Source organism: Nematolebias whitei, chromosome 16 (genome assembly GCF_014905685.2).
Source record: "Nematolebias whitei isolate Nwh7 chromosome 16, NemWhi1, whole genome shotgun sequence".
NCBI classification, from domain to species: domain Eukaryota; kingdom Metazoa; phylum Chordata; class Actinopteri; order Cyprinodontiformes; family Rivulidae; genus Nematolebias; species Nematolebias whitei.
This window is the reverse complement of record NC_056513.1, coordinates 22553423-22564668: the sequence shown is the minus strand read 5'-3', so window position 1 is coordinate 22564668 and position 11246 is coordinate 22553423. Positions and strand designations below refer to the sequence as shown.

The following is an 11246-nucleotide window of genomic DNA, read 5'->3' as shown; positions in this document are numbered from 1 at the left end:
TAAATGCTCTAAAAGAGCACAGAATGTCATGATTTCCCTCTCTGTGCCTCTGCTGCGATCAGCCACCTGCAAGCGCTCTCGGCCACGCCCACTTCTCCGCTCTGCACGGTGAACAGCTGATCAGCTGCAGCAGGAAGTTTATCCTGCAGTAAGAGCTGCACAGAGGTACAGGAGGAAGCTTTGTTTAACAGTTGTGGGCTGCACAAATGTGCAGCAAGTTCTAAATAATTTTAAATAATTTATTTTGAATGAACATTCCATGCCGATCGCGAGGCTCGTCCATCAACCAGCCAATTCCCATGTCCAACCTTATTTTGAAAGATCGCGATAAAGCGAATCCGCGATAAACAAACCAAAGTAGTGAGGGACTACTGCACAGATCGTTTTAAATGTAGACATGTTTCTGTTAGAGACTGTCTACAACTCCAGACAGGAACTCACAGGTAAAGCATGGAGGTTATTTGAATTGTAAGCTGGATACCAAAGTCTTTTTACAAGAATGAAAAGACCACATCTCTGAAGTGCTGTACCAAATTACCTCTTGGAAAAATGCTCCATGCAAATTCAGCCACAGGACCTGACTGTCAACAAACATCACTCACAAAAAAAAGAGTGGTGTTTTACCACTGAAAATATATTGCTTGCATATATTTTAATTCAACTTTGTAATATTTATGTATGTATACGTAAATACAGTACATACATACACATGTATGTATGTATATGTGTGTTGTATGACCCTGACCCTTTTCTGGGCAGGGCCATTGGGAGCTGGTGCCTATCTGCAGTGGTTGTTGATGGAGTGGCAGAGTACACCATGGACAGGTCGTCAAGCCAAGTCAGTTTTATGGTCATTACCATCTCATGTTGTACATGAGATGGAACAAAATTATGTACACAGGGTCCCAGTTACACCTCTAAATTGCAAAATGTGAAGTATAAAAAGCAACAGTAAATAAGGATCTAAGATATACACTAAGATACAGTATACGCTAAACAAGCACCAAACGGTATGCTAAAAGACCTAAGATACTGTATATGCTAAATACTAATAATGTAAAACAACGGCAGCCTGATCACCAGTCAGGTCACCAGTCTATCACAGGGTTACATAGAAAGAAATAAAACAACAACAAAATAATAATAGTCTGCTATTCCACAACTGCTTCGCTCACAGCAAATAGAATATTCTGCAGAAAGTGTTCCTGAGTTTACTAGAAGTGCTTCAGCTCACTACAGTTGTTGCTGTTTTTGATGTAAGATACTTGCGAATCCACCACCCCCCCAACCCCCCCCCCCACCCAACACCCCCAAAAAACTGTAGGTACTGTAAATAAAAGTGCATTGCAAAATTAACATTGGTGTAAAGGTTTATAACAAAAAATTGAAGTTGTTTTTAATATGCTAATGCACTTTACTATTGGCCCTGCTCAAACTAGCTAATACCTTGTTAATTTGCTTAGAGTTAAACTCTGATTCTCCAAACTGAGGTTGTACAATGAGCTAACTACAGCACAATACAGTATTAATTGTGCATAAGCTTTATTACAGAACCCTGCTCAAAAAGAACTGAATTTTCCGTGTTCACGATTTATGCCAAGTTGTAATATCTGTACTTATGTGTGCTTGTGTGGACACATTCTTGTGCAACACAACACGTACACAGGATATACTTTATCTGCTTAGAAAGATTGAAGTCGTTAAACAGATTTTGTTGGTAAGCTTTGCAGGCATGAGGTAACATAATATTCCACTTTGGGGAGTTGGTACCAATAACTCATGTCCCCTTTTCTCTTACCCACAGTGATGTAACCTTCCTGTACGCAAAATCTCTCACACAATTTACGAGACAAGCTATTTTTTATCATGTTGCTCTCTTTCACCTTTGCCTTACTCTCTATACTGGAAGTATTTCTCATAGGATTTCTGGTTAATCTATTTAAGGGTACTGCATTCACTCACCTGTTTTAATCATCAGTATGTTTCATGTTTTGTAGTAAAACATTTTTTTCGTCTCATAATGCTCCTGGCTGCCATAGCATGCAGTAATTGAAAAATACCACACCACACTTGGCAAGATTTCCCTTATTAGCTAAACTTCTTTCCTTTGCTCTCTCAGTATGCAACCACAAGCAAATATGAAAGGATTGCAATTATGTTACAGCAAACAATAATTAATGCTGTCTTTATACCAGCACCAATAATCTGACTTGAACCAAGGCAAGGAATTCAAACTGTGTAGCAAATTATACTTGTCTTTACCATCAGAATCTGCCATATATTTGTCACATTGATTCTTGACTTTTTACTTAAATGAGTCTCTGAAGAATGAATGCTAACTCTAAGGATAAACAAGTTATTGACACTGCCAAACTTCAAAAAATAATATATTTTCTAGACATTGTGCACACCAAAACCCTACACTGCAATCCAACAACAACTTGTAGTGTAAAGATAAGGATGTATCAAGACTCTTACCGCAGTAAACAGCTTCTTCCTGCCTGTCTAAAGATATAATAAAACAAAGAGCAGCATAGCTTCTCAAACAGCTCCTTTATGAAAAATGTATGTCCCAAAAATGTTTTTTGGAGGGTATCAAGGTGTGGCTTGTTCTTTGTCTTAAAAGAGAAGTTGAGATGTTAGACAGGCATGATACAGATGATATGTATGCAGATCAGTAATAGAAGTAAGTTGTGCAATAAATGAGGAGCTTCAGTCTCATAAGTGTTGTTTTCTCTAAGATCAAACTTGACATGTTTCAAAAGTAATAAGTCATTCCAAAGGGAAGGAGAAAATCAGAATATCCTGTTTTTAACAATAGAAGCACAGCTGTAGTTGTGATTGTATAGAATTTTTAGGCCTTTGCTTTTCAGAAAATATACAACACTGTCATAACGTCATCTCTGAGTCCTGTCATACACTTTTTATTTGGCCGAGTTAACGAGTATGGATTATTTGGCAGTTTTACCTAGCATTAAAACTTCAAATTTCTCCATCTTTGTTCGTCTTTTCTTCTCAGTTTACCTCTCTTCTCTAAAGAAAGGGGGGAAAAAAAAAGTTTGGTCTCATACTACCTCTTTCTTATCATCAGGGGAGGACAAAGGTTTATGTGGGCCTCTCATTCTGTCTCACAGTGAGGGATAGCTGCAGTGAATTGTGGGTAACAGAATCCAGCTGTGTTGTAGACAGTGTTGTATAGTTTTTGGTGTGATCATTTGCAGGAATATGTGTGTGTAGCGTACATCTGTGTGCATGTGTAGAGCTGTGTGTTGAGCTGTTTCTTATCAATCTGACAGTGGTGCCTTTATCCTGTGGACACAACCTATATATACAAGTAGAAACAGATACAAGAAATCATTTGACTTTTAACTGTGGCAGAAAACAGCTTTGCAAAGGTTATATATAAATCAGAGAGAACGCAAATAGAACTAGTTTTGCAGCTTCATATCTTACTAATACAATGAAATGTGTGAGAGTGTACTGGGTGCAGTTGATGTGGCATATGACAGATTATTGGCTGGATGATGAGCGTTAATACAAAACAAGAAGGGAGAGCAAAATATTTAAAAACAATACACATACAGTGTATAAAAAAGCACCGAATAACTTGCAGGCTGACTTTGATTTCCATGTTTAACATCTAAACTTCAGTTTGGAAATAATTAATGGATATAAAGAAAATGTATTGTCTACTTTTTATATGATCATCTTAGCAAGCAAATTATCAACACTTGTCCTTTCTCTTTTTTAATGTTTTTCAGAATCACGGCCTGTCAACATCATGTTGCTTTACCTGGTGTTCATCTTACTCATCTCTGCTGTGGAGTTATCCATTGACTGCCCAGAGCTCTGCATGTGCAATGCCCCAGACTCAATATTTTGCAACAATAGAAAGTCCACCTCTGTACCTCATGTCCCTGTCACCACCCAGCACCTATACATCTTCCACAATAACATTCCCACTTTGTCCCAAGATGACTTCAGAGACCTAGGAGAGTTGGTGACTCTAGATCTGAGCCAAAATGTGTTGGCAGAAGTTCCTGACAGGGTATTTGAATCACTGTCAAAGTTAAAGAACTTAGACCTGTCTACTAACAGCATTACTCACATTTCCAAAGAGAGTTTCTATGGATTGGTTCAGTTAGAGAGGCTGTATCTCCAAGGGAACCGAATTCAGAGCATTCATTGGGAAGCTTTTGAAGGTTTAGAGATGCTATTGGAACTCAAGCTGCAAGGTAACTTGCTCACCTCTCTGCCTTCTCTTTATTTTCCCAGTCTTCTTCTTTTAGACCTTAGTCACAATTACATCCCAACTTTGGGACACTCAGACCTCCACACCCCCAATTTAGAGGCCCTTAAATTGGTGTCCTTAGGGCTAACCTCTGTGGATGAAGATGTCATAGGCTCAATGAAGAACCTCCATGAGCTTGACTTATCAGGCAACAAATTAATTGAAGTCCCTCAGGCCCTGAGGCAAGACTCCCTCAAGGGGCTAATCAAACTTAGCCTGGCATCCAACCCACTACTTGAGCTGAGGATAAAGGAATTCCAAAAACTGGTTAGTCTTCAAGAACTAGATCTCAGTGGACTTAATCTTCAGGGATTTTCTGATGGATTTTTTGAAAGCTTTCCAAGGTTGATGCACTTGACTGTTGCTGAGAACCCATTAAACTGCCAGTGTCCATTAGCCTGGTTCCCTATTTGGCTAAAAGAGAAGGAAGTGAAGTTGAAGAAGCCTCAGATAACCAGATGCCATTTTCCTCTAGTTAATGCTGGAAAGATGCTTTCGGAATTGGAGTACAAAGACTTTGGATGTGCACCAACCACAACAGAATATATTGGCTTTGTCAAAGGAAATACTTTTGCTCCACAAATTCCAACCACACCTCCAGACATGATCCATACTAAAGCCATTCCTCCCCCTCTGCCACCTAGTGAAGAAACCATTTCTTCAAAAACAGATAATTACCCCATTCATCCAGAACATCCCGTCTCACCCAGCTCTAGCAGAGAGGAAAACGAGCAGCATTTCTGTCCACCAAACATTTGTCTCAATGGGGCTACTTGTACTCTTGACTCTCTTGGTTTTGTCAGCTGTTCATGTCCCTCTGGAATATCTGGCCTCTTTTGTGAGAATGAGTTAGAAGATCCTGAGCCACAGCAACCTTCAACAACAAAAGTTCCTTCAGTTGCCCCTGCGATGCCCAGTAAACCTGATGCAATCACCTCTCTTCACGTGACCTCCACATCAATCCATCTAGACCTGCACCACTTCATTGAGACACGGCCAAATATTCGTGGCATCAGATTGACTTACCGCAATCTTTCAGGGCCTGATCGCCGCCCTATCATACTGAGCTTGCCAACATCCTACCCTGAATACACTCTGCGTGGTTTGAGACCCAACTGTACCTACTCTGTTTGTGCCAGTCCCCTTGGAGAGAAAAACATTGTTAAGAGTAACAGCTCAATAGAGTCAGGGTCATGTACAGAGGCTCGCACTGAGGGTGTGCTTGTGACTTCAGTACAGCCTCAAGTGAATGGACATACCTCTATATCAAGCACGCTCATCACAGCTCTTGCAGTCCTAGCATTGGTGCTGGGCTTGGCTGTGATGGTTGGGACCTTAATCTGTCTGCGGAGGAAGAGGCGGGCAAATGCAGGTATGGAGCTAGAGCTGGGTCCAGCTGATCCAGACCCCACTGAGTTAGACAGTATAAAATCTTGCCTGGACAATGGGGTAAATGGTACCCTACCTCTCAAGCAACCAGAGAAAGACTTTTGCCAGACTTCTCAACTGCCGTTATTGTTTCAACAAAATGGTCATTTGGACTATGAATCACCACTGATGCAAGGACAATGTCCATCGAATAACAATCTAGCATCCCTTAAACCATCTTATTTCTAACAGATACAAATACTTTGAAGAGTTCTTATCAGGATTTCCTGACCTTGCTATAGCTCACAGTGGTTTAATTCAATTCTTTTCCTATATCAGATGCTAACAATCTGAGAAAATGCACTTATCCTCATGTTGTACACATGATGATATGACAGAATGGATTTAATTTAAGAGACACTGAATCGTGCATTTAGGATTAAAGCATATTTAAAATATGCTTAACCGCTAAGGGACAATGAAGAGAATGCTATTTGAGATCACTGAGCTGAGGCAAATGATGGTAAAAACCTAATCAAGTGAATAAATTAAGTGCAATCAACTAAAATTGTCGTAGTAATGAACAGTGCCTTCTTGCACTGACCCCAGATGTTTTGATTTACTTTCTTCTCATAAAAGATAATTCAAAGGAACTTGTTGCTGGAAATAGGAAATATGACACTGAAAATGTGCCTCAGCTTTCAGATCACAAACTGGAGAACTGTTTGAATCACACAAACTGACATAAATTGGTGTTTCAAACAACTCAAGTGGCACCGTGGGGGCTGGAAAAACTTGCACTGAGAAACAAAAGGTTTTCTTTTCCAGTGCCCTATTCAGACAAGACTGACGGTCAGATGGAGATGGCACAAATTGTGTAACTTTTGAAACAAGCTAAATTTTAGAAAAGCTGTACATGTGTTTATTTTGCTGTTGACACCATCTAATGTGAGAAGACTTTTCTAATGTCTGATGAATTTTAGAATTCATCAAATCCCATATTACATAGCCCTCGACCTCTTTGACATTTAAATTTCTGTGAAAGACATGAAAAGAATGAACTTTGCTGTTATTCTGTGCCATTATGAACATACTTATTTTTACTAGTTGATGTCAAGATATTGTTTGTATTGTAAGTTTTTGTATTTTTGCCATGTGTTTTGCTGTAAATACTCATTCAATTATGTTATTGTTATGAATATAAATAGTTACTTTCATGCTTTGAAAAAAAAAACAGCTAACATCAAAGATTTTCTTTGTTTCTATTTGCATTGGTGTTACAATGTTAAAGCTATCCTAGTCACAGTATTTGTTCAGTGCAAAACTCAATACCAGCTTAAATTCTTGCAAGACCAAATGTAAAAGCAACTAACCGCAGTAAAAAAATGAAAAAAACAAAACTATATTCATGTTAAGATTTAATTAGGACTTGGACATGTCTAGTGCAGAATGGCTTTTTCTGTGTGTGTCAGAAGAATTGTTAGATATCATAGACCAGAAATATGGTTGCACTGAGCTACACTGCAGCTTTTAGCTAAGTGAAGGATTGTGGGCATTTAACCTTGGGAAATTAACTTGTGTGCAGTCTTACAAGAAGCTCTAACCACAAAGAATAGCTGCAAACACGTATAACACCTGCTGGATGACTGAAAGTTACTATGAGCCAAAAGGAGAACAAATGTCAAGTCATCAATGGGATAAAGTAAAAGAAATAAAAATAAAATCCATGCATAAAACACAAACAACAGCTGAACTGCACTATACAGTTTTTATCTTAGTTTCTATACCACAGAGCAAATCTTTATCATATCTCCATGGCAGAGTTAAGGCAATATTCTATTTGTACTCAAAAGACAACATTTCCAAGTTCCAAATCTTAAAATCACCTGTAATACCCCCCGAAGACAGAATTTTGACTCAGAACGTCTGAGATTTCTGAGCAACATCAACATCAAAATCCATAAGGCTGCTTCACGTGCAAAAAGACGTGATGGTGACAATAAAAACAAACAAAAAAAGTTAAATCATGTGATCTGCACCAGTTTCTTTAAGTGAGAAACGTTTCGTCCCCCATCCAGAGGACTTCTTCAGTCTACGGCCTGCCAACCAGATCTGTCCCATAGGTAGCCTTCACTGCTGTGTTTTAAGCCAACCTCCTGTTAGAATCTCAAAAGTAGGTTTTTAACATGTGCAAAACACACCCATCCTAAACAATCAATCATCGTGTACAACAATCAAATGTTTTAGGCCAGATGGCCAACTTGCTACTCACAGAATCAGCCTGAGGACAACCAAGGCCAAAGTGGTTCAGAAAAAGGGTTGTAAGATCAATCTTACAGGTAGATAACAACAACAAAAAAAGGTTAAATCGTGTCATCTGGACCAGTTTAACAAAGAAGCAAAATAAAGTAAAGTGACAGTAAAACTTTTTTCACTTCTGTCATTTTTTAAATCAGCAGCAAATTCAGTCCTATCCTGTCTCTAAATGAAAACATGTTACATTGATTGAATGCAAAGAATGAAAGAAGTATGTTATCGACTTGTTTAGCTAATAATTGTTAACCTGGTTTCACTTCCTGCTGGTTTTCCGACCCGCTACTGGAACATGGTTAAGTCAGGTATGATGTTGTTCCCAAATCCTAGTTTCGATTTCCTAAGTAAATTTAGCAAAAGCTACAAGAATAATGAAAGCACTAACACAAACAAGATTGGGCCACATCTCCATTTTCCTATGCATGTACAGTATTTTAGCAAATCTCATCTGCAAAATGATTGTGCAGATCTGTTCAAACACTTGAGCTCTGCCAGCTGATGCCTTATAATCTTAGACCGTCTGTGAACACCAGAGCAAGAAAAATCAAAAAGATGACCAGAGAACTTTTCCCTCCTAAGAAAATCAATGTTCTTTATTGTCATTCGCATCACATGTGGTACATGAGGTGGAATGGAATTGTGTACCCAAGGTTCCAGTTACACCCAAAAATAGCAATAATATAAAGTATAAAAAGAAACAGTATACAAGGATCTAATAAAAACACTTAACACTAGTAATGTAAAATAATATAGTATATTAAAATGACTAGCAACTAAGAAAGATGTGATTTTAAAAAGGATTTCAAGGTTACTTTTTTGTGGGAATCAGAATCACAATTAAATATAAATTTATTTTTTATATAAAGATAAGTTTTTTTAACATTGCTACATAATTTTAGGTGTAGTTGCAGTTATATTACATGCTAATGTGCATTTCAAGAACAAACAGTTTGTATCCCATCGCACTGACATCACATTATAAAGTTTAAATGAAGAATATCAGAAATATTGGAATCAGTTGTTTAGTTTTAAAGAAAGCTTTACTCCTGTTCAGGCAAAACCTCAGATGCCTTTTTTATTTTTAGTTCGTGTTTGTGTGTGAACGTCTTTGTTTCAAACTTTAGAACCATCCAGAATTACCATGTACACTTTTTTCCCCCTAAACACAGTCATACACACTTTTTGGTTATATTTGCTTTTTCTCCATCTTATCTGTAACTGGAAAATTCTTTGTCATTGTTGGCCAGTTAGAACTCCTGGAAATGTTTGTAGTATTTCAAAATGTTTTTATACTACCTTAATTAATTTGAGCATCGTGTCTTTTTTAAAATTCTCTGTTATTCTAACAATATTGTTTCTGTGTACATTTGGTCAATGTTGAGAAAAAAACAGTATTAAAATGCCTTAATGAAAACCTGTGTGAGTTTTATTATTGATTCTTATATTTTATGTTTAAAAAAATGTCATTCATTCAACCTTTACTTATACAGGTTAGTCTCATTTGGTCATGAGGACTAATTTACAAGAGAGCCCTGTTTTAAACAAAAAACACTGATGTACAAACAGCAATACACATTCATATAAAGGCATATAAAATGAAAAGTAAATAAAAGAAGTGACATAAAACAGCCAAAAAAAAACATAAAACAATGTAAAATACTAAAAACGGGAACGTCTGCATTGTTTTTTGCATTGAACTCAACAGTTGTTTAAAGTTGCTTAGAAAAGCCAACAACTTCAGATCTTTTTGCAACATGTTCCAGATTACAGGAGCTGAGTAGGAGAAGGCCCTTTTGCTGAATTCGGTCCGCACTGAGGGAACGCTGCAGGTAATTATGTCCTGAGAGCGCACGCTGTAACTGCACTGACGAAGTGACATGTAGGAGGAGATGTATGAAGGCAACAGACCAAGATTTAAAGATGAAAATGAACCTGTGAGAGAGTCTGTGTGAAGTTAATGATGTCCAGTTAACCAATGAATACAGGGTGGAGTGATGGGTACGTTACAGCCATTTATGAATCTTGGTGCACCATACACATGTACATGGTTTACTAGTAAGAACTTCAGCTGTTTTTTGTTTGTTTGTTTTTTTCTTTCTTGATGATTGGATCAGTAGTTTTAAAACCTTTTAAGTTCTGATCTACAAAGTAACAGTGGCAGAGATTTGGGAACTCGACCATTGTTGGTTGAAATAAACTAACTTTGCACGTGAACCATTGAAACAAGGAGACAACATGAACAGCCTCAACAAACACTAGATTTAGACTTGTACAGTTCACTGGTCAACTATGGTTGACTTGACTTGAAGGAAAAGTCTGGTTATTTTTGAAGTCATATTTTGTCAAAAAGTTATCATTTAGTTAATATCAGCATCATAAGGCAAGAGTATGGAGAAAAAAGGCAACAGGCTTTGTCCAGACTAGGCTAATGGTTAACCAAATGAGGGTAGGTTTGATATTGTTTTTCAGACCTATAAAGCAATTATTTTTAACAATGACATACTAGTTAATATTAAACCTCTACATTTTTGCACGTTTGTTTTTTTTGTCACTGTTTTCTCAGCCAAACAACGTCTGTGCGTTAATATGCAAATGCGTATGTGATGAGCACATAGTCAGTGTGTTGATGCTGCTGAATCTATCTGCTCAGCAGAGTGTGTCTAGACAGTCAAAAGTTTATTCAGTTGAATAACTTCAGCACCAAGGGTATGGTATGCACAGTTTATCCTCAGCACACACATATTTGCTTATTACCAAAGGACATTGTTCAATTGAAAAAAAAAAAACATTAGCAGAGCATTCAGGTCTTTTGTAACGAGTCCCCGAGGCTCAATGGGATTAACCTGTATAAATTAATGTTGAATGAAAAATTAAGAAAAAAGCATTTTTTTAAGCTGGAAACATTTTACGAAATGGGACCTCATTTGGCTAGACAGTAGCCCAACAAAGACTTCTGCCCTATACTCCATGCTCTGTGCTCTGATTGATGTCATGGATGATAACTCACTAATGTTGATAGGTTGATAGAACATGATGTTAAAAATGGCCAGACTATCCCTTTAATCTTCGCATTGAGATTTGCGTTAATAGTTACTTATGCAGATCACAAACTGAAAACAGATCATTTATATATACCTCTTTCAAAAGACAAGCAACACAATTCACAAAAACTATTTAGGCCTGTCACGATGACAATTTTTTTGCTGGGCGATTTATTGTCTCAGAAATTATTGCGATAAACAATAATATTGTTTGAAATTTGACAATAATTAGT

The 11246-nt window shown here is 37.5% G+C and overlaps 1 protein-coding gene across 1 annotated transcript in view; it reads left to right on the top strand.

The window, feature by feature from the left end:
- The window catches only part of LOC119422951 (vasorin-like), a 38235-nt gene extending 32327 nt beyond the window's left edge, over positions 1–5908 (top strand). Inside the window, exon 2 of the mRNA XM_037690364.1 lies at positions 3762–5908. Within this exon, the coding sequence (XP_037546292.1) occupies positions 3762–5908 (2147 nt within the window). The remainder of the gene's footprint in view (positions 1–3761) is intronic.
- The last annotated feature ends 5338 nt before the right edge of the window (positions 5909–11246 follow it).